The sequence below is a fragment of the Vipera ursinii genome (genome assembly GCF_947247035.1).
Source record: "Vipera ursinii genome assembly, chromosome: W".
Taxonomy (NCBI): domain Eukaryota; kingdom Metazoa; phylum Chordata; class Lepidosauria; order Squamata; family Viperidae; genus Vipera; species Vipera ursinii.
Genome location: NC_139522.1, coordinates 37,849,734 through 37,874,395, shown reverse-complemented (window position 1 = coordinate 37,874,395; position 24,662 = coordinate 37,849,734). Strand labels below are relative to the sequence as shown.

Here is a 24,662-nt window from a genome sequence, read left to right as displayed (position 1 = left end):
TGAGGTTCAATGGCGTCTGAGTGACTCGAGTCCCTTTGGCTGGCCAGTCCCGGTCAGCCCAAACCAAAGTCCAATTGTGCAGCAAGGTCTGTAGGACTGTCTGCCAGTGCAGTTTGCCTGTACAGATCAGCGGATACAGTCTGTGTGTCCGGAGGAGACTCTTCTATGGCCATTTCCCTGTCACCATGAGCAAGAGTTCTTTCAGAGCATGCAACCTGCTCTGTCGGACCGCTGTCCTGCGGGCCCTGTGTTCGGCCCTCTTGGGAGTCCTGAGTCAGCGACTGATCTGCTAGCTGCTGATGCGGCTGATCAATGTGCCGGCGAATGATTCGCCCATCTTCCAGGACCACTTCGTAGGAGAGTGGTCCTGACACCTTAACAATTTTTGCTGCCACACACAAAGCCCCTTGCCCGTAATTCCGGGTCCAGACCCGGTCACACACTTGCAAACTTCTTGGTGTCTTTGGCTGTGCCGTGTCTGAGGCAACTCTGTCGGGGTGCAGCTTGTCCAGTTTGGTGATCAAAACGCCTGCCCCAATAAAGCTCGGCTGGGCTCTTGCCCATGGCGGTGCAGGGTGTTGTGTGCTGGCAGAGTAAGAAATCGGCCAGTCTGTGGTGCCAATCCCCTGTGACAATTCTTTTCAGGGATTCCTTGGTTGTTCGGACCATGCATTCCGCTTGACCGTTCGACGATGGGTGAAAGGGAGCCGACGTGGCATGCCTTATGAGGTTTGCCCTGAGGAAGGCCTGGAATTCTGAAGCGGTGAACTGAGCCCCATTGTCAGAGAGTAAGACGTCTGGAAGCCCATGTGTTGCAAATATTCTGCGCAGCACCTAGATGGTCCTAGCAGTAGTCATAGTGGAAATTGGTACAACTTCTAACCATTTAGAATGTCTGTCAACCACTATTAAAAACAGCTGTCGCTGAGAGGGCCCGGCAAAGTCAATGTGGATTCTTGACCACGGTGTGTGAGTGTCCTCCCATCGGTGGACAGGGGCCTGCGGCATCTCCGGTCCGGATTGTTGACACATGTAGCAACCATGTACTTGGGCCTCAATAGCTTTATCTAGCCCTGGCCACCAAAGGTAGCTCCTTGCCAGTGCCTTCATCCAGACTATTCCCGGATGGCCTTCATGCAGAGACACAAGAACTCTGGGCCTTAACGAGCTGGGGACTATGACTCTACTTCCCCCAAGAATGCACCCTTTATGAGCTGAAAGCTCATCTTTCCTCATGAAGAAACTTTGAATTTCTGGCCCTGGACATTTGTCCACCCATCCTGTGTGAACCCAAGTTAGCACACAGCTAAGTGTTTTGTCAGGTGCTGTCTCAGCAGCTACGTCTCCAGCATGGAGAGGAGACTCTGGCAAATCCTGTATAGCTAAGATGTGTGCAGCCGGAGCCTGATCTGGCTCCACGTGTGGCAAGGGCAATCTGCTAAGGGCGTCTGCATGGCCCATTTCTTTGCCCGGTTTGTGAATCAGCCTGTAGCTGTAGGCTGAAAGGAATATAGACCACCTCAGCATTTGAGGAGACATAATCTGAGGTGTGTGCCTGTTCGTAGTGAACAACCCTAGAAGTGGCTTGTGGTCTGTGAAGACCGTGAAATGGCCATACAAATAGTCATGGAATTTTTTAACCCTGGCCACAATGGCCAAGGACCTCCTTGTCAGTCTGCGCGTAATTGCACTCTGCAGATGACAGGGTCCTTGAATAATAAGCGATGGGAGACTGTTTCCCATCAGCTGACAAATGGCTCAACACAGCCCCAACCCCATAGGAGGATGCATCACACGCGACGCAGACTGGCAGCTTTTCATTAAAATGAGTGAGCACCGAGTTGGAGGACAGCAGTGATTTGACTGCCTGGAAACTTATTTCGTGGACATTGGTCCACTGCCACTGAGCCTTTTTGTCTAAGAGCCGGTGTAACGGCTCTGCCACTGCGGTCTTATGTGGGAGGAATGCATGATAAAAATTAAGAAGGCCCAAGAAAGCTTGAAGCTCACCCTTGTACTGAGGGCTTGGGGCCTGCTGAATCGCTTTCAGCTTTGAATCCGCAGGATGAATGCCCTCGGCATCTAGGTGGAATCCAAGGAACTCAGTTGACTGCACCCCAATCTTGCACTTCTCTTTTTTTAATTTAAGTCCCACTGTGCCGAACCGCTGAAGGACGGCTCTAAACTGTTCAGCCAGCCAGAACTTCTGTAGACTCCCCAGCAATCATTGAAGTAGAGGCAGAACCCCGGGATGCCCTTGAGCATGCGCTCTATTACTCCTTGGAAAATCCCTGGTGCTACACTCACTCCAAACTGTAGGCGCTTGACCTTGAAGGCCCCCCCCCGATGGGTAACAATGGTTTGGGCAGCTGCCATGGCCTTGTCCACCGGCAGCTGTTGATAGGCCTAATTTGGCGAACACGCTGCCTCCCTGCAAAGATGCCAAAATATGGCTGACAACTGGCACTGGGTACGCGTGCTGTTCAAGTGCCCGGTTAATGGTGTACTTACAAGTCAGCACAAATACTTCTCCATTGGCCTTAAGTGGTGTTACTATGGGGGTCTCCCACACCCCACTATCTACGGGCTGGAATACCCCCTGACTGACCAGCTTATCCAGCTCTGCATCGATTTTGGGCTTTAAAGTGAAAGGCACTCGATGAGGCTTTACCCGGATTGGCGCTACCAAGGGATCAAGCTTGAAAGCCCTTGTACTCTCCTAGGCTTGGACTGAAAACATTTGCGAACTCTTGGAAAACTGAAGACAAGTCTGCCGCCTGTGTTCGGTGAATGCCAGTTACTTGGATGCCGAATGCATCAAACCAATTGAGCCCTATGAGGCTCGTGCGTTGGCCTTCCACCATGACAACATCTAGTTGGCCTGTAAACCCCTTGAAATTCACCAGAAATGTGGCTTCGCCCTTGACCACCACTCGGGAGGTTTGGAAGTCTGTGCGGAGCAGGTTAGATGGCCGAAGTTTGACCCTTCTGTTGCTGCAGTTGCATATGTGCCGGAAGGTTCCAATGGAGTTGATGGACACGGCTGAGCCTGTTGTTGTGATTCAGGGTCAGCCTGTGGGTTCGGCAGTTGGGTCGGACGACTCAGAGGAGGAGGAGGGGGATGTTGAAGACCTTGCTGATGATGGCCTTGAGGCTCCGCAGAGCCCTCAGCTGGGCCCCTCCCACTTGGTCACGACGGAGACCCAGCTGTGTGAGCCTGACAGCGTGGATGAAGATGACCCACAGCTGGCCCTGTTCATGGACGCCCGACGCAGGAGGCAGTCAATCAGGAGTAAACAGAGGAAGGCAATGGGGCACCTCGGAAGGAGGCAGAGAGAGGCCACGCCCTGAACTGTATTTAAGGGGAATGTGTGGGAGGGCTGGTTTGCTGAAGGCAACCGCTTGGATAGTTCCTGTTTCATAGCTCCTGTTTCATGGTTGGTGTCTTGTCTTGCTCTGTTTTATGTTAATAAATTTGGCAGGCTTTATTCCAGCCTCTTGCCGTTTGTAAAGGGGTTGTCCCTGCTTTTGCTGCAGGGCCGGTAGCAGGCTGGTACAGAACACCTGTGTCCAGTTCCATTTTTCATGGAACTCCCTGAAGCTTGACTTGAAGTCAAAGCTCCTGTTTAAGTGGGCGGTGGGCACCAGTGCAGAACACGCTCCTCCAGCTGGAGTAGAACCCTACTCGGTGTTGCTCCGGGGCCCCGGTACCTCTCCTGAATGAATCTTCCTGCTGACGGTCCCTCTGGCAACCTCGGCAGACAGCGGCGATGTGGCCTGGTTTGCCACACGCCCGGCATGTTGCTGTTCGGAATCAGCATTCTGCGTGTTGATGGCCCCCACAGCCCATGCATATAAGGAACGGAACTGCCTTGTCAACTGGCTGCAGTCCCTTCTGGTGCTTCTGTAGCTTGTCAACCTCGTAGTCAGATTTGGTGTCTTCCATCCATTCAGCATCATTGTGGTGGACGGCTTCAGTGCTTGCTGCGCTTTTGGAGGCCTGCAGCACTTTAACGGCCCCTCCGGCAGCTTCGTCCACCATGACCTCCTTCAAGGACTCTTATAGTGACAGAGTCTCCTTGGTGAACAGTTTTTGTTGGAGCTCTTGGTTCCGGAGTCCACAGACTAAGCGGTTTCTTAGTCTCTCCTCCAAATCTGCAAAATTGCAGAGACGGGACGCTTGACAAAGAGCAGCGATGAATTCTGTGGCCGTCTCACCGGGCTGTTGTTCCTGCTGCTCAAAAGCATGCCTCCATGCTATGATGGATAATTTGGGCTCGAAGTGGTCTCGGAGCTTTTTCTTTAAGTCCGCGTAGGTGACGGACTCGAGCAGCGTTGGTGCAACCAGGTTCTCAGCAATGTCAAAGGTGGCTGGGCCGCACACGCAGAGGAGAGTCGTGGCCTTCAGTCCGTCTTTGCCGAACTGGTTGGCGCAGAGGTAATTTTCAATGCGAGAAATGTAGGACACCCATCTCTCCAGGTGTGTGACATCGAACTCTTTGAGTTTCCCCACTTTCGCCATGGTGAGTTGCTTGTGTTGCTCATTGCTCATGTTGCCTTGTGCTGCTGGCTTCTGCGTAGGCCCTAGGATGGATCATTAGGGCGAGGTGGTCTCCAGCGTGTCTTGCTGGCAGACCGAGGGGGGGAACGTGGTTCCTGCCAGGCTCTGTGCTGGGCTCACCCCCTAGTTACTTCAGACTTCCAGTGAAGCAGCACATCACACCTTCATTGCCAGTGTTGTATTTTTGGTTCAAAGGCATTAAGCGAGATGATGTGTTGAAACAGCAACAAATGTATTAACTCAGAACAGAACAGAAGCAAGCTAATGGCTGCTGCGCAGCTATTTATATGGTTGGCCTCTAGGCGGCAACCAATAGGTTTAAAGTAGCAGTTTCCTGCCCCAAACCTAATTATCAGCCTGGAGACAGCAAGTCTGGCTCAGTAACAGCAACTGTTACATAACACAGAAATCTAGGTCAGGCATTAAGCAAGTGATCAGACATTAAGCAAGTGATTTTAATAGAAACAGCCAATACATTACAGTGAGTACCTCTAAATTTTAACTTTAAAGCCCAGGGGAGTGAAAGAAATGTGTGTATGTGTCTCTGTGTGTGTGAGTGAGAAGACCTTTTTCCCAATCACAGTTGGATATTGCTCCCTCTGGTCTTTCCTAGCCACAGAAAGGATCTCTTCAAGTTGCAGACCCTGGAAAGCATGGGGGTTTGGCCAGAGTGCAGGACCTTCTGTTAGGGAAAAGGGAAAGGCTGTGTGAAAATGGAATGGAATGAGTGAATGAGACAATTGGATTTGGGGCAACCAACTGGTAAGGCCCTGTAAGCAAAGCTCATCTATAGGAAGGGCCTGTACTAGTGCACAAAGCACAGGTCTTCCCAGACTTCTCCTAAGTCTGAAAACTGACAGGCGGTGGTAAGAGAAGGAGGCCAGGTACCTGTTGTGGCGGGTCCTCCTTGGACTGTTTTTTAGTTCTGCAAAGTGACGGCAGGGAGTTCCCTAGGTAGGAAGGGCCAGTAGTACTTCGTTAGGGAACCGAAGTCTTCCTGGGGATTTTTTTGAGCCCAAAAACCTACAGGCAGGGCAGCAGGGATAGTGTTGCTGAGAGCAGCTGGGAAGTGCTGCTAGGAACCCGACTGAGCCGATTGAACCCCACATCGTAAGGGGAACATGGTTAGCTGTAGTTTGACAGTGGGAATTAGGTCACTTACTGGAGATTTGCTCAAGGTGTGGGGCGAGGTGAGTGCCTGTCCTGCATGGTATGAAAAGGAAGCAAGCAGGACAAATTTGTGAGAAATGGGCTTTGCTCAGGGCTTTTCTGGGAAACCAATTTGGCTAAATAAAGGTACTCAAAGTGAAAATAAGAAATACCATATTTTCTGGCGTATAAGACGACTTTTTAACCCATGAAAATCTTCTCAAAAGTTGGGGGTCGTCTTATACGCCGGGGGTTAGGGTTAGGGGTGGTTTTATTGTCCGATGTTACAGGAAAAACCAGAGGCAACACCCCTCCACACATACACACACGCAGGCACCCTCGGCAGCTCATTGATGGGGGGGGGGAGGGAATCACAAAATTGCTGTCCGTTGTCCAGCCCTGTGGGCCCGACACTACGCAGGGGGGGTGTCTCATTCCAAAAACAAGCCCTGCTTCAACTATTCACCCCCCCGCTGTACATGGCTCGCTCCATGACCTGGCGCTCCGACAAACAAGGGAGGAGGTCGCCAGTAATCAGCAAGACCGACTATCAGCTGATCGTCGGTTCCTGGCTCTGCAAACCCGACGACCAGCTGCTTCACGGCATTTGCACGCGCCTGCGTTGCAGGGCTTTGCTGAGGACCCCGCAGGCACTCAGGAGGACAGCCCAGTCTGCCTTGCCGTACAGGGAGCCTGGGCACTACAAAACATGCCAGCTGTTCCCTTGCCTGCCGACGGACCTGTGCCGGGACTGCATGCTATAGCCTGCGCGCTGGAGGCAAGGGCCGGCTGTTTTCCGTCGGTGTCAGATGGACCGGAGCCGGGGACTGCTGGAGGGTGGCCCTGGGACGTGTGGACGAGCCCGCTGGAGCCAGATAGGGATGGGGGGGCAGTTGGTTGGAGAGGGATAGGCACACACTGGGAGCACGTTAGTGTTTTCACCCGGGTTGGGGTAGAAGGGGTTTGGAGAAGAGTCACCCAGGATACTAACCTTGCCATGGATGGCACACGGGGGAACGTGGGCGCAGGAGCGCGCAGGGAAATGGAAAAGGGGTGGGATGTTTATAGGCACTGGCCGGATGTTGGTTTGCACAGGGAAGGGTGGAGTCGAGACATGTATCGGCTATAAAATGTGCGTTGGAGGCGTATGGCTTCCAACGCTGACTTCCAACTTGTTTTCGGACCTGTGAATAAGCATTCATTTTGTTAACTGTTCCACGGCTGGTTGACTGTGCTTCGTTGAGGACGGCTTGACATCCGTCAGCAAAGATGTGGCCTTTCGGCAACAGTTTTCCTACTAAGTACCTGTGTGTCATAAGCATTTGAATTAAAATTACTATATTAAAATTAAATCTGATGTTTTTTAATTTTTATTTGGTGTGCGTTGGAAGAGGGGTAGTCTTATACGGCGAGTATAGCCCAAACCCTATAATTTAACAGGAAAAGTAGGGGGTCGTCTTATACGCCCAGTCGTCTTATACGCCGGAAAATACGGTAGTGATTCTCTTTCTCTCTATGCAACCACGTGGTATGTTTAAGATGTGCCTTCCCTAATTTGACTTAATGATGGGAATGACTAGGATGTGTAAAACTAAGACTTCTGTTTCCTTTTCTGTTCTCTTGTCTTTGTGTGTATACTGTATGTGTGTCAAAGTCTTTGTATGTGAGGTAAATGTGACTGTTAATTGTTTCTAACCCAAAGAGAAAAGAATTTTAAAATTCTGCTAAAAATTCTTCTTAAAATAACCCATAAAAGAATATACCCTCACTCTGTCTGGCCAACAAACAGAGTGAAGAAAATTTGTTTGTTTGTTTTTCTTCTCCCTTTCTCTCTCTGTACTCTTAAGAACAGCCCAAAGTTAGCAGGAGGGAATGTTTTAAGTTCATCTGCTGGAAAGGTTTCACTCTTGAATTTAACAATAGTAAAGTTGGAAGGGACCTTGGGGGTCATCTAGTCCAACCCCCTGCTCAGGCAGGAAACCCTATACCAACTTTATCAAATGCCTTACTGAAGTCCAAGTAAATTGTATCCACAGCATTCCTCTGGTCCACTAATTTTGTCACTTGGTCAAAGAATGCAATAAGATTTGTTTAGCATGATCTGTTTTAGACAAACCCATGTTGGCTTTTAGTAATGAATTTGTTTGCCTGTAGGTGTTCGTTGATTTGTTGTCTGATTATCTTTTCCAGAATCTTCCCAGGTATTGAGGTCAAGCTAATAGGTCTGTAGTTTCCTGGATCTATTTTTTTTCCTTTCTTCCCTTTTTTTTTAAGATGGGAACTACATCAGCTCTTTTCCAGTCCTCTGGTAGTTCCCTAGTGCTCCAGGATCTTTGAAAAATATAGTTCAGTGGTTCTGAGATCATATCTGCCAGTTCCTTGAGAACCTTGGGGTGTAATCCGTCTGGTCCTGGTAATTTGAACTCGTCTAGGCTGCATGGGAGCTCACTTGCCATTTTCTTGCTTATCTTAATTTGTGTTTCTAATCTATTTTTTGTTGTATTGTTTCTGATAGGTTGGACTGTTTTTTTTCCTTTTGTGTAAAGACAGATGCAAAAAAAAATGAGTTAAATAGTTTTGCTTTCTCCCTGTTGCTTGTCACCTTCTTGCCACAATCATTTCTTTAACTTTTTTCTTGCTTTTTACATGTTGAAAGTAGTTTTTTTCTTATTTTTGACTTTGGTCGCAAGCCTTAGTTCATTTTGATCCTTAGCTTTCCTCATTTCATCTTTGCAGGCTTGGACTATTTGCTGATATTGTGCCTTAGTTATGTGCCCCTTTCTACTTTTTATGCTTGTCTTTTTATCTTTCAATTTATCAGAGAGTTCTTTGTGCAGCCATGCTGATATCTTTTGAGAGCTGTTATTTTTCTTTGTTGGTATTGTGCTAGACTTTTTTTTCAAAATTTCCCAAGCTTCTTGAGTTGTTTTCCCCTTGAGGATTCTCATCCATGGAATCCTTCCTAAGCCTTCTCTAAATTTATTGAAATTAGCTCTCTTAAATCCAAGACTCTAGTTTGACTGTATTGCTTGTGCTTCCATAATGTTGAATTCCAATTTTGCACTATCACCCCCCTCAAGGTTCCTGTGGCTTCAACACCTTCTATCATTTCATCTCTTTTAGTGAGAATTAGATCCAATATGGCTAATTCCCTAGTTCCCTTCTCTACTTTCTGTTTGATTTTCCACGTGGTGCAGTTTGTCTCCCAGTTGATGCCAGGGTAATTAAAGTCCCCCATTACTATTGTGATGTGCTTTCTACATACCTTAGTTAGCTGACTAGCAAAAAGTTTATCTATTTCCTCTGTTTGGTTGGGTGGCCTAGCCATCCACACCGACGTGATTGCATCCACTTGGCCATGCCCACCCAACCACCGCAAGTCATCCGCCTGGAATGGGCTGCACCTAATCCTTTGCGTCAGCCAGCCCCGCCCACTTACCCATGCCCACCTGGCAGCACTCAGATGGCCACGTCTACCCGTTCACGCCCACCTGGCTGCAGTGAGTCCTCCCATTCCCTCATCAAACACCTTAACAATTGTATCAGATGTGCCCCTACTGTGGATGTGCACATGGATACATAATTGTATATTTGTGTTTCAAGTGTAAGCTTTGCTAAAAGCTATTAAAATCATTCCAATTCATGTGAATAGGAGAAAGTTTAGAAAGGTCCTAGGTATGTAGCTATTCATTGTACAGTATTGGTAAAAGTGGATGATGTGAATATTGAGAATCACAAGTTTATCGGAGGTCACATTGTGACATGAAATAATGCCACTAGCATGTACAATTTTTGAATATAGTTTGTTATCTAAGTATTATGGGGCAGGGGCAGGGTTCCATTTATTTCTGAATTAAAGATAGAAGTAAATATACCTTTAATAGACATTGCTGTTAAGAGTGTGAAACATTGAAAATGACTCATACCAGAATGTATGCCAAGAAAGAATTGTTACAATTATGTTAACAGGCATGTTACAGTATTTATTAAAACTGATTGAAAGCCAGGGTGGCCATGCTTGAATGTAAATCATAAAAAAAGCAATTTCATGGAGCTGGCATTTCCCCCACAATCAGATGCTGTTAGTCTTGTCCCATTATGCACATTAAAATTAGTAAGATCTTTCCTCTTCCTTGTAAAGATTTGCATGGCGAATTACAGTTAATGTCTCTGCATAATCCATTGCTTTGGCATTCCATTCTTCTAATTAGCGGATGATGAAGAGAATGTATTTCTGCCGCCTCTATTTGAAATGTAGCTGAACTTGTTCAAAATTTTCCTGGTGAAGACATTCAACAGAATAACTTTGCCCTTCATGCCTTGTTTGAAATCCAGAATATTAATTTGTGCAGAATTAATAAACATGGTGGGTCTCTCTGAGAACAGATAAATTTGGTTTACCGGTAGTTAATCTCCCTACCCTAGGCCTGCTCATAATGTTTCTTTGTGTGGGTCTTTGCAAATGGTACTGTATTGTCTAACTGAACACTTTACAAATAATTGTTGGATGAAATCTGGATAGGGGAATCTGCCTTCATTCTATGATATATTACAGAAAACCAAAACAAGGAAATTCTTTGTTACTTGTCATGGCCAATTTTACAACCATTTTTGTCATATTTTTTAAAAGAATCACTCCAGTTAAGTGAATCATACGCTCATCAAGCAAATGCAGCTGCCCCCATTGACTTTGCTTGTCAGAAGCCAGCTGGGATGGTTATGAATGGTGATCACATGAACCTGGGATGCTGCAACCATCGTAAATACATAACAGTTGCTAAGCACATGAATTTTGATTACATGGCCATGGGGATGCTGCAATGGTTGTAAGTGCGAGGGCCAGTTGAAAGTCACTTGGTTTTGAAGTGGCTATGTTTTCACGTGATTTCTTGATGTATCATTTGAAAGACTGCCTCCCCCTCAAACACATTTCCTTTCTATGTGACCTCTTTGTAAATCGTTCTTAAATATAGCAAATCACATTTTTCTTGAAAACTTTTGGTAAGTTTTGATAATGAGTTCTGGAAACAAGCTGAAGTCCAAATAGCTCCACCCCTAGTGTCTTGCATGTATCGTGCTCTGTTACAGGAATCTGCTGCTTAATTTCTGCAGCCCTGTATACCCAAACCTATTCTCTTAGAGACAACTGCATTGAACTGCTCCATTGGCAATTACATTGCATGCAAGATATTTAAGGCACAGCTATTCCAAACCCAGTCTCCATGCTGGATTTAAGTCATTTTCAGATTACTTGAATCTGAAGGAATCCAGATGGAGCTATTCCTTACTGTGCCTGCCTGACCTGCTGACAACCTGACTGCTTTCCTTAGAACATTGCAAGAATACATACAAATCTATTTTATCAGTTTTGCAAGAATAATGAATAGTAAATACACACTCTGCAAACTTGGAAACATTCCTAGACATCAAACATTAAAAAGCTGCATTATTTAATTAAAAGTACAGTATTCAGAGGAAATTATGTATTTGGTGTCCAGTTGAGGGCTATTCTTTTTCCAGGTGACAGGGCTAAAGCCCAAAGTAAGTGTTACTTTTTTTCTTTTTGTGATGCTGCTTCCTTTTTCTGCCCACATAGGTGGGACATAGTTTCTTGAAGGTCTAAACATAACAAAACAACATATCTTGTAATACTTTGATTATTTAATATACCTCATATTTTCCTATGTTGTATTTTATCATACAATTTGTCATAATTGTGATGATTATGGCGTACAGCTCATGAAAACCCCAAATCCACAATCTCAGAAAATTAGATTATTACATGCAATCAATAAAACAAGGAGTGTACATAGAACAATATCGGACCTCTGAAAAGTATAAGCATGCATATGTACTCAGTACTTGGTTTGGGCCCCTTTTGCAGCAATTACTGCCTCAATGCGGTGTGGCATGGAAGCTATCAGCCTGTGGCACTGCTGAGGTGTTATGGAAGACCAGGATGCTTCAACAGCGGCCTTCAGCTTTTCTGCATTGTTCGGTCTCATGTCTCTCACCTTTCTCTTGGCAATGCCCCATAGATTCTCTATGGGGTTCAGGTCAGGCAAGTTTGCTGGCCAATCAAGCACAGTAATCCCACGGTCATTGAACCAGGTTTTGGTGCTTTTGGCAGTGTGGGCAGGGGCCAAGTCCTGCTGGAAAATGAAGTCAGCATCCCCATAAAGCTTGTCTGCGGAAGGAAGCATGAAGTGCTCCAAAATCTCCTGGTAGACGGCTGTGTTGACCCTGGACTTAATGAAGCACAGTGGACCAACACCAGCAGATGACATGGCTCCCCAAATCAACACAGACTGTGGAAACTTCACACTGGACTTCAAGCATCTTGCAGTGTGTGCCTCTCCATTCTTCCTCCAGACTCTGGGTCCTTGGTTTCCAAATGAGATGCAAAAGTTGCTCTCATCAGAAAAGAGGACTTTGGACCACTGAGCAACAGACCAGGTCTGGTTTTTTTTAGCCCAGGTAAGACGCTTCTGACGTTGTTTGTTGTTCAAGAGGAATACGACATTTGAAGCCCATGTGTGTGGTGGCTCTTGATGCACTGACTCCAGCCTCAGTCCACTCCTTGTGAAAGTCCCCAAACAGGTCAGCAGTCTTCCCCATGATTGTGATTCCTACTGAACCAGACTGAGAGACCATTTAAAGGCTCAGGAACCCTTTGCAGGTGTTATGGCTTAATTAGCTGATTAGATTGGGACACTTTGAGCCTAGAATATTGCACCTTTTCACAATATTCTAATTTTCTGAGATTGTGGATTTGGGGTTTTCATGAGCTGTACGCCATAATCATCACAATTATGACAAATCACGGCTTGAACTATCTTGCTTTGCATGTAATGAGTCTATCTCATATATTAGTTTCCCCTTTTAAGTTGCATTACTGAAATAAATGAACTTTTGCATGATATTCTAATTTTTCGACTTTCACCTGTATAATCCATCAACTGTTCTCATGTCCAATTCTGTGTCAGTTATTCTTTAAATGAAGGGGTGGTTTTTGTTTTTTACATAGATGCATATTAACACAATTTGGACTGCCATTCTTCTAGAGAAGGAATTCTATGTGATCAAATTTTCATTTTTTTCAGTTTCAAGCAAGAAGTCCAGAAGCAGTTTCCAGGGGCCACAGGTTTCTTTATTGGTTATGAAATGATAGTGGAAAACTAGTTCTCAGTCCCATTTTTTAAGAAAGACTGACTAGTGGCATAGTTATTAACAGGTATTACAATTACGGTAAACAGCCCCTGAATTCCTACAATGCTCACTGAAGCTTGGAGCCTCTACAGTAATGAAATGTTTTGTATGATTTGTAAAAAAAATGCAGTTTAATGGAAAACGTCTCCAATTTCTTGCATTGCTACTAATGATGAATGTTAAATTCAGGATTCTAGTCATACCTTTAGGTTTATAGTGTTGCATTTTGAATGTAGGAACTACTTTATGCCAGGATAATATTGCCAACTCTGATTGAATCTTGGTCTTCCTAGAATTGGAGATACCACAGGTGCTTTACATGGAGATTTTAGGCCAGTCACTCTCTCAGGCTAACTTATCTTGCCAGGTTCTTGTCGTAGGAAAATAGAGAAGGGAACACTATACATGTCAACTTGAGCTCTTGAATGAAAGGAGAGAAATCTAATAAATAATGTGTAGCAATAATAATTAACAGTTGGGAAGGCTGTGGAAGACTTCAATGTTTGCTGGTCTGCCTTACAAAGGTAACCTACCTCAGCCTAGGAACAACTAGTTTAAAAAGATAACAAAAAGCAATGACGGAACAGACAGACAGACATTTAAATTCTTTATACTGTATTTTATTTATTTGATTTGATTTGTGTGCTGCCCATCTCCTCTAGAAGCAACTGAATCTTCAGAAGTAGTTGCATTTCTGTTTGTGGTCACATAGAGATGTTAAGCTGAAATAAAGCTTACATTAGATCAGTGGAGTTTCATGGTTGAGTTTAATTGAAGGTGTTACTTAAATATGCTATCACTTTATTCCAAATTCTTGGCTGAGCTCAACTTTTATTGAAAACGTTACAAACAAAACACACAAGAAGATTAAGTAAAACTTTGCTTTTTGTGGGAAAACAAATCTTCTCAAAATATTTTTTCCTTATTTACTTTCTCTCCTGCCCTTATTCAGAAGCATCCTGACTTCCCCAAAAAACCTTTGACTCCATATTTCCGTTTCTTCATGGAAAAGCGAGCAAAGTATGCTAAGCTACATCCAGAGATGAGCAATCTGGATCTAACCAAGATTCTCTCAAAAAAATATAAGGAGCTCCCCGAAAAGAAAAAGGTGAGCAGTACATATTTAAAAATGTGGTAAGGGGTATCAGGAGTGGCAGATTTCCATAACTTCCAGTAAAGCTCTGCAAGTAAGAGAAAGAGAAAGGAAAAAACTAGTATTTTCTTCTTGGGAAACATAGTACCTACAAATTACATATCTTGTGCTTTCTGCAAAAAGGGTATTCCCTTTCTCAAGGGCTCTGCAAATGTGTTACCATTGTAAAGCAGAAATTATGAACCTTAGAATGAGTTTATAGGACAATTTCTTTAGACTGTTGTTTAATAATGGCTGCAGATTGTTAGGATCTTGAGCTTAAAGCTGGATGCTTTCCTTGTGAAGGGCCTGTTTTTATTCCTTTCTGTTCTAGAATAACCCTCCCATGAATTGGTTGTAACCTTTATATATCTGGGTGGCAAAGTGGGTGACTAAAGGACCTTGACTCTACTGGCCTGCTGAATTGGCATCACTTGACATTTAGTGAACAACTTCTGATGGCTTGAGGGCTGCACCATGTTTTGTATAGCATGTTGAGATCCACACTTCAAAAATCAGCTGGTGTATTGTACGGTTCATTTTGAGTGGCAGAATTTTAAGAGATGTCTAAGCATTTGCAAGGTGCCTCTTTTGTCTATTAAAATCCCCCTATACAAGTAGTCCTCGACTTACAACTGGAATTGAGCTTGGAATTACATTTGTAAGTCATGACAGTCATTAAGCAGGTCACCATGTGACCATGCCCAATTTTCCAACTTTTTTGCAACACTCATTAAGCGAACACCACAGTTATTGAGTGAATGCTGTAGTTGTTAAACGAATCCATTTTATCCAATGGGTGCTTTTTGCTGGAAACTGTCAAAAACCACCAAAAATCATGGTCATGTGTCCGCAGGATCTTGCAAAAGGCTGTAAATATGAGCCGGTTTCCAAGTGTCCAAAATGTGATCACCTGACTGCAGTGGGGGGGGGATGCGGCCATCAGAACTCTGGAACCAGGTTGCAAGTACCTTTTTGGAGATCTGTCGTAACTTAGAATGGTCGCTACGTGACCAGTCATTAGGCAAGGATTACCCATATACAAAAAAGAAACTCTAAATAACAAAAGTTCAAAATATATTTTTGGCCCTATTACTTCTGGGGCCACTAAAAATAGGCTACATGGAACTCCAGGGCCATAATTTCTGCATCCCTATTTTAAATGGTAACAGCACAGAGCTCTTTCCTGATCATAAAAGAAATGCAGAAACCAGTGAAAGATACAAGTGGAGTCAGCTCAGTGTTAGTGCTGAAAACAGTAGGGAGTTCCTCATAAGAGGTTGGCTTTATTTAATTTGCTTTTTTTTAAAAAACAACAACAACCTTACCTTTATGAACATAAGCCTCCTTTATCTGAGTTTCTGCTTAACAAAATGGAAAGCAAGATAACATTCTAGAGAACTGATATATACAAATGTGCCACAAACTTAACCTGTATAAGCCTTGCTGGCTGCAGGAAAGATTTCTGAGTAGAGGAACATTTAAAATTCACACAGTTCTTGCTCTGAGCTATGAACTCAAGATGCTACAGCTGTAAACTTGCTTAGTATTTTGAAGGGACCTGCCTAGATAGAATCAGGAAATGGTTGATTCCTATTTGCCAGCTTGTCTGTTGCTGGGTTTTTTGCCAATTTCCCAACATTGAAGAGCGTAAGGTCTTTGTCCTGTCTGGAACCCAGAAAGAAAGTATGATAGCATAGGGGGGATGTTTGTGGTAGACTGTTTACTTTCTCCATCCAGTTGACCTTCTGGGCAGAATGGAAGTACACTTGCTTGGGACAGTTTAGCTCTGCATGCCAAGAAATTAAGCCTCTCATGCCATTCCTGCAGATAAGGAGCAGTCACAGGGCTCTGTGGAAGACAAGATAGGCATTTTGTACACACACAGACCATGTAACTGGGATTTCAGAACATAGAATTAGGGGAACTAGATATTCAGCATAAAGAGTCAAGAAATCTCTATCCCTGTTGAGAGGGCTTGTGTGCAAGAACTTCATATAGACACCACATACATAAATAGCTGTGGAATATTTTTCCTCTTTTCTCTGTTTTTTAGATGAAATATATTCAGGATTTCCAACGAGAGAAACAAGACTTTGAGCGGAATCTGGCAAGATTTAGGTAAGAGACCTTAAGCAACAATGTCTTGCTTGTATCCATTAGCACTCTAAGGCTTCTCAGCTGTAGACTTCAGTTGCACACATTTACTGAAGTTCTTTTGAACTTCACTGTGACAGCTGCTTTGGTTCAGAGGTGACCGAGGAGAGAATGGAAAGAAGGCGTGTAGCTAGAAGGTTCCTTGGCTTCAAAAATTGTATGTTCTATAGCAGACATGTCAAACTCGCGACGTCACGTGATGTCGCGCAACGTATCAGAGCTTTTTTGTCATTGCTGGCAATGGGGTGGGTGTGGTTTCTCGATGACACGTCCGGCCCATGGGCCAGCAGTTTGACACCCCCGTTCTATAGCATAGGAACCCAATTTTTAAAAGACAGGTGATGGAATAAGAAAATCCATAAATGTATGTATTTGTAAGGCAGGTAAATATTTTCCATGTGAATATTTTAAAGTATTCATCTAAACCAGGGGTGTCAAACTGCCGGCCCACGGGCTGGATGCATCATAGCAAAACTGTGCCCACCCCATTGCCGGCAATGGCAAAAAAGTAACAATACGTCATGTGACATTGTGAGTTTGACACCCCTGAATTCTAAACAAAAGTTTAACTAAACCAAAGATGAAGCTAAACAGCTGTTCATAGCTTAAGGTATGTGGAGTCCAAAGATGTTATACTATAACTCGCATCATTTGCAGACAAATAAAGACATTATTTGCACTTGTGAAAACTATAGACCACAACAGCTGAGGAGTCGGGAAAGGATAATGGCGGCAGGAAAGGGAATGGCGGCAGACGGATGAACAGAGGGCCATATCGAAACTTGGGATCGCGCCCCCGCTATCTCCGAGTGGTGGCACGCTCCGACCCTCTGGCTTCATCCTGCTTTTCCGGGGGTGGGGGAGGACAGGTACCTGAGCTCAGGCTGGTTTATTTGAATGCCAGGTCTTCTGGTGAATAAAGCTCCCCTCATTCGGGAATTGATTAAGGAGGAAGACGCAGACCTGGCATGCATCACTGAAACCTGGTTGGGCCTGGAGGGAGGGGTCCCTTTGATTGAATTATGCCCACCAGGCTTCCGTGTGCTTCACCAGCCTCGGGCTCAGGGTAGGGGCGGAGGGGTGGCAGTTGTTATTAAGGAGGCCCTTTGTCCGCGGGAGACCACTGCCCCTCAGATAGGCGGATGTGAGTCCCTTCTCCTGAGGTGGGGTCCTGGGGGTCAGTTGGGTCTGTTGCTTACGTACCTTTCTCCCAGCTGGGTGGCAACGGCCCTGCCCAGGCTACTCGACGCTCTCTCGGGGTTGGCGGTTGAGTTTCCCAGGCTTATGGTTCTGGGAGATTTTAACCTGCCTTCCCTGGGTGGTGCGTCGGGGGTGGCCCGAGAGTTCATGGCTTCCATGATAGCCATGGACCTGACCCAGATTATTCAGGGTCCGACTCACGAGGGGGGAAACATGCCCGACCTTATTTTTATCTCTGGGCAGTGGCTTAATGGTCTGGGTGGGGTTACTCCAACATCTCAACCCCTTTCATGGACAGACCATTATCTCCTGCGGTTGGGCCTCCGTCATGCCACTCCCCGCTGCTGGGTGGCGGAACCGACCAGGTGGTTCCGCCCCAGGCGCCTGATGGACCCAGCTAGGTTCCAGACGGCGCTTGGACTGATTCCTTCCTCCCTTTCCCACAGCCCGGTCGAGACCTTAGTTGACGCCTGGCAACGGGCTGCTTCGGAGGCTCTCGACCATGTTGTGCCTTTGCGGCCTCTGACCCGGCGCAGATCCCGGCTCTCTCCTTGGTTCTCCGCGGACCTGCGGGAGATGAAGCGCCGGAGAAGGAGGTCCAGTCGGTCCGAGTCTGACCGAACACAGTTAAGATCCTTTTCTAGATCTTATCTTGTGGCAATGGAGGTGGCAAAGCGTGCTCACTTCGCCACCCTCATTGCATCCACAGATAACCGCCCAGCCGCCCTGTTTAGGGTGACCCGTTCCCTTTTAAATCAGGGAACGGGAGAGGACCCCTTGCAGGGACGGGCCAAGGAGTTTAGTGAGTATCTGGTGGATAAAATTGCTCAGATTCGGGCTGGCTTGGACTCCGACTGGGCAGTATCTGACGAAGGGGAAACGATGGGTTTGGCCGATAATATTTGGGAAGAGTTTGATCCTGTGACTCCGGATGAAGTGGACAGGATCATGGGGAAATTAAGTGCCGCCACGTGTTTGTTGGACCCGTGTCCCTCCTGGCTGGTTTATGTGGCTCGGGAGGTTACACAAGGCTGGCTTCTGGCAGTTATCAATGCTTCCTTGAGTGAGGGGTGCTTCCCTGCCGCCTTGAAAGAGGCGGTGGTAAGGCCCCTCCTCAAGAAACCTGCCTTGGATCCAGCTATTTTAAATAACTTTCGTCCTGTCTCCAACCTTCGCTTCCTTGCGAAGGTTGTTGAGAGCGTGGTGGCACAGCAGCTCCCTTTGGTCCTGGATGAAACTGAGTATCTGGATCCATACCAATCGGGTTTCAGGCCCGGGTACAGCACAGAGACGGCATTGGTCGCGCTGGTGGATGATCTCTGGTGGGCCCGAGACAGGGGTTATTCCTCTGTCCTGGTCCTTTTAGACCTCTCAGCGGCTTTTGATACCATCGACCATGGTATCTTGCTGCGACGTCTTGAGGGGTTGGGAGTGGGAGGCACCGTTTTACGGTGGTTCTCCTCCTACCTCTCGGGCCGTTCGCAGACGGTGTTGGCAGGAGGGCAGAGGTCAACCCCTAGGCCCCTTAGTTGTGGGGTGCCTCAGGGGTCGGTACTCTCGCCCCTCCTGTTCAACATCTATATGAAGCCGCTGGGTGAGATCATCCGTGGTTTCGGGGTGAGGTATCATCAATATGATGATTATACCCAGCTTTTTATCTCCACCCCGAACCAACCCAGCGATGCCCTCGATGTGATGTCCCGTTGCCTGGAAGCGGTACGGATTTGGATGGGGAAGAACAGGCTCCAGCTCAACCCGGCCAAGACTGAGTGGCTTTACGTACCGGCATCTCGACTTGTCCAAGAGGTTCCATCTTTGGTTATGGGAGGAGAGGTGTTACCTCCCGTTGATAGGGCACGCAATTTAGGCGTCCTCCTGGACTCACGACTCAGTTTTGAAGATCATATTGGAGTCGTGGCCAGGGGGGCATTTGCCCAGGTTCGCCTGGTGCGCCAGTTGCGCCCCTATCTGGACTGAGATGCCCTATGTACAGTCACTCATGCACTTGTTAGCTCTCGGATAGATTACTGCAATGCTTTCTACATGGGGCTGCCCTTGAAGACCACCCGGAGGCTCCAGCTAGTACAGAATGCGGGCACGCGGGTTGTGATGGGAGCATCCAGATACTCCCATATTACACCCCTCCTGCGTGAGCTGCATTGGTTACCGGTTGTCTTCCGGGTGAGATTTAAGGTGCTGGTACTTACCTTTAAAGCCCTACATGGCCTAGGCCCGGGATATTTGCAGGACCGTCTGCTGCCGGGGACGACTTCCCATCGCCCAGTGCGCTCACACAGAGAGGGCCTCCTCAGGGTGCCGTCGGCTAGACAATGTCGGCTGGCGACCCCCAGGGGGAGGGCCTTCTCTGTGGGAGCGCCAGCCCTGTGGAACCAACTCCCCCTTGAGCTCCGGATGGCCCCGGATCTCCGGTCCTTTCGCCGCGACCTCAAAACTTTCCTTTTTCATCAGGCTGACCTGGATTGACAATGGGTTTTTAAAATGTTTTAATTTTTAATTGTTTAGTTAATTTATTTTGGGGCTATTTATTTTTTTAAAACTTTTGTATTGTTGTTTTTATTGTTAGCCGCCCTGAGTCCTTCGGGAGATAGGGCGGCATACAAGTCCCATAAATAAATAAATAAATAAATGTAGACCAGCCAGATTTTCCACAATGCACAGCCGCCACCACCCTCCCCAGATTTGAAGGGAGCTTCCCTTTCCTGCTGTATAGCATGTAATTAAACTTTCAGTTTCTGGAAAAAAAACCCTCAGACAAATACAGTGTGTTAGGCATATGGTGTTAGCCTACAATGTTGGGTTGAAAATACAGTATATTAACCATAATGCTATGTCTTTAAGAAGTTAATTGGCCAATGGGTGTGTAAGTGTTCTCATGGCCATAAGAGGGAGCTAGGAACGTAGCTTTTCTCTCTCTCTCTGAATTCACTGATCTCTACTATTACTGTTTTTGCTCTGCTGTTGGTTTACTACTGTTGTAAACATGAACTGTGTATTGACCTCTGGACCGGTAAGAAGACTTTGTAGTTTGGATTACTCCTTGGACTGTTGCTATTGTTTATGACCTGGACTGTTTATTTTTGACTGTGCATTTTTGTTTTTACACCACCTCAAAAGTAAAATACTTTTTGCTTTTACAACTCAGTATACTCTTGTGTGACTCTTGCTGCTCTCAGTACCCTTCCTTGTCTGTGCAACTCTTTGGTAGCACAAGGAGACCTCTGCACAACAAAATTCCTTAACACTGGTTATGGGCCCAGGCCTGTACTGAGAGTAAGTTCACACAGTATTCCTAGCTGAGTTTGTGTTAGCTATTTGGTGTAAAATGGCACAAGAACTGTTGTCAGGCATCTCCTGGATAACCCGGTTAGATGGGACAAACTATGTTTCCTGGTCCACGAAATGCTGCTTGCTTTTGTGCAAGGAAGGACTATGGACTGTTGTAAATAACCTACCAGATACTACTGCTTGGGATCCAGATGACGAAGAGGATGCAAAGAAGATAGACGACTTTAAACGAAACAATGAGAAAGCTGTGCATTATTGGACTAACTGAATGACCAGCAGCTTGTCCATATTCGTGGTGAGGAGTCTGCTGCTAGGTGTTTTGCATTTTGTGAAGGCTTTATGTTCGAGACAGTGTGGGTGCACATATACACCTTACACGTTAGCTGTTTAGGGCTCGTCTGCAGAAGAATGCAGATATGCTGACCCATTTAAACTACATGAAGGCAACTTTTCAAGAGCTTCATGAAAAGGAGCTGATTTTTTCAGAGTTGCATCAGGTCTACATTATTCTGTCATCTTTGGATGAGAGTTATGATGGGTATGTTTCTTCTTTGGAAGTCCTGACCAGAGAGGAACTGACATTGACTAACATTACTGGGAGACTGCTGGAAGAGTCCAGAAGAAGGCGTGACAGAGACCAGCTGAGAGAGACACAGCCACAAGAGGAGCAGCCATTCTCCACTGCTTACAACGTCAAGAAATGTTATTCTTGTGGGGCTAGAGGGCATATAGCCAAATTCTGTAGAAAGGGTAGAAAACAGAATGTGAATAGCAGTGGGAAGGCTAAAAAGGGCATTGGTTTGGCTGTTTCTGGTGAACCAACATCCAGAAATAATGAATTGTGGGTTGTTGATAGTGGGGCTTCACAATGCATTACTAAAGAGAAAAAGAGGTTTATTAATATGAAAAACAGCAACCAATATGTTTCACTAGCCAACGGTTGGAGGATGAAGGCCTCTGGTGAAGGTAATTCCTATTGTCCATGCATTGATAAACAGTTACCTATGTTATATATACCTAAACTAAGATTCAACCTGTTATCTGTAAGGGAATTTGTTAAAGTTGGGTTTGTGGTAACAGAGGGGAGCAATGCACTATTGAGAGGAATGGAACCTGTGTAACTGCTAATTTGAAAGATGGTTTATTCGTTCTCACAAGTAACCAGGTTAGTACAGTTAAAGTTAACTCAATATGTGAGAACAAGAAGCCACATGATGAATGCATACATTTATTGCATAGGCGGTTAGGCCATGTAAACTTTAACTCACTACATAAAACAGTTGAGTTAGTAAAAGGAATTAAACTGAAGCCATGTAGTAAGTATTTGAATTGCAATGCCTGCAATCAGGAAAAGAGTAAGGCAACTCCTGCAAACAGGTTAAACGGCTTCAAAACAACTGTTCCTTTGGAAGTTGTGTTTGCTGATTTAATTGGACCCATGAAACCAAGTTTAGGAGGGTCATGTTATATTTTAAGTATATTGGACCACTACTCTCGTTATGGATTTTGTTATTTGCTTACGTCAAAGGCAGACACTTTCCAACAATTTGCAAACTGGCTGAAATTCGTGGAGAGAAAAACAAAGAGAAAGGTTCAGTGCATAATTACTGATAATGGTACTGAATTTACAAATAAGCGTTTTGTTGATATGCTACAATCAGCTGGCATTGAGCATAAATGTTCAGCCCCTTATAGGCCTCAACATAATGCATTTGTTGAGAGACGTGGGCAAACATTACAAGCCATGATGAGAACCATGTTAAAAGATTCTGGCTTAACAGATAGACTGTGGGGGGAGGCAGCAAAATGTGCAAACCATGTTCTGAATATAGTTGTTAATACTTCTACTGGTAAAATACCATATACTATATGGCATGGTAGAAGACCAAACCTTGATTACCTGCACACGTTTGGCACCCCAGCTTGGGTCCACATTCCTGCACAACTCAGGAGTAAAGGCCAACATAGGGCTAGGCAATGATATTTCGTAGGTTACGAAGCTAACCATAGATCCTATCATTTCATTTCATTTCATTTCATTTATTTGATTTCTATACCGCCCTTCTCCCTAGGGACTCAGGGCGGTTCACAGGGCATATATAAATAGCTATACAAAAATTAAAAAAGAATTAAACCATGCCCAATTAAAATACAGCAATAATAAAATAATAAAAACCAATTAAAAACCCATATTCCCCATCAGGCCAGACCAGCTAACTCAAACAAGCTGTGAAACACAATGCTAATTGTGAAAGAATGTGCATAAGATTGTAAGAGTTATATATTATTCTACCCATAGGGGAGAATGTTAGGCATATGGTGTCAACCTACAATGTTGGGTTGAAAATATATTAACCATAATGCTATGTCTTTAAGAAGTTAATTGGCCAATGGGTGTGTAAGTGTTCTCATTTTATTTATTTTATTTATTTATTTAGTTACATTTATATACCGCCCTATTCCCTGAGGACTCAGGGCGGTTTACAGGGAATTAAAAAATCCACCATACAAAAGTTAAAAAACCAAATTAAAAAATATTAAATTGACCCTGTATACTTAAAACCCCAGTTAAAAATTTCTCCTCAGCCTGGGCCTGAGAGCTCAAAGAGCCAGGTCTTCAGGCCCCGGCGGAATGATCGGAGGTCGGGGGAAGTTCTCAGCTCCACCGGCAGCTGGTTCCAGAGGGCAGGCGCTCCCACTGAGAAGGCCCTATCCCTGGGTGTCACCCGCCGGCAATCTCTTACCGGCGGAACCCTGAGCAGACCCTCCCTGTGGGAGCGCACTGGGCGAAGGGCGTTTGATGCCGGCAGCAGGTGTTCCCTCAAATAGCCCGGACCCAGGCCATGTAGGGCTTTATAGGTAATAACCAGCACCTTGAATTTCACCCGGAGGGCAACCGGAAGCCAATGCAGCTCGCGGAGTAGAGGTGTTACATGGGAGTATCGGGAGACCCCCATTACAACTCGCGCGGCCGCATTCTGCACCAGTTGAAGCCTCCGAGTGGTCTTCAAGGGCAGCCCCATGTAGAGAGCGTTACAGTAGTCCAAACGGGAGGTAACAAGCGCATGAGTAACTGTGCGTAGGGCGTCTCGGTCCAGATAGGGACGCAACTGGCGCACCAGGCGAACCTGTGCAAAAGCCCCCCTGGTCACGGCTCCTATGTGGTCTTCAAAATTGAGCCGTGAGTCCAGGAGGACGCCCAGGTTGCGAGCCCTATCAACGGGGGGTAACACCTCACCCCCCATCGTTAGAGGTGAAATAAGTTGGTTAACCCGAGATGCCGATATGCACAGCCACTCAGTCACCGGGACATCACGGAGAGGGCATCGCTGGGTTGGTTCGGGGTGGAAAGAAAAAGTTGGGTATCATCAGCGTACTGGTGATACCCCACCCCGAAACCACGAATGATCTCGCCCAGCGGCTTCATATAGATGTTGAACAGGAGAGGCGAGAGGACCGACCCCTGAGGAACTCCACAAATGAGAGACCTCGGGGCGGATCTCTACCCTCCTGTCAACACCGACTGCGAGCGGCCCTGGAGGTAGGAGGAGAACCACCGTAGAACGGTGCCTCCCACTCCCAACCCCCTGAGACGCCGCAGCAGGATACCATGGTCGATGGTATCGAAAGCCGCTGAGAGATCTAATAGGACCAGGACAGAGGAGCAACCCCTGTCCCTAGCCCTCCAGAGATCATTCACCAGCGCGACCAATGCCGTCTCCGTGCTGTGTCCGGGCCTGAAGCCCGATTGGTACGGGTCCAGATAATCAGTTTCCTCCAGGAACAGAGGGAGCTGATGCGCCACCACATTCTCAACAACCTTCGCCAGAAAGCGAAGGTTGGAGACTGGACGATAGTTGTTTAAAACAGCCGGGTCCAAAGCAGGCTTCTTGAGAAGGGGCCTCACCACCGCCTCCTTCAAGGCGGCAGGGAAGACACCCTCCTTCA

General features: G+C 46.0%; 1 protein-coding gene across 1 annotated transcript in view; it reads left to right on the top strand.

Moving 5' to 3' along the window:
• Nucleotides 1-24,662, top strand: part of LOC310648256 (nucleolar transcription factor 1-like) — a 254,864-nt gene that overhangs the window by 32,406 nt on the left and 197,796 nt on the right. Inside the window, exons 5-6 of the mRNA XM_083376002.1 lie at nt 13,872-14,027; nt 16,108-16,172. Coding sequence (XP_083232128.1) covers nt 13,872-14,027; nt 16,108-16,172 — 221 coding nt within the window. The remainder of the gene's footprint in view (nt 1-13,871; nt 14,028-16,107; nt 16,173-24,662) is intronic.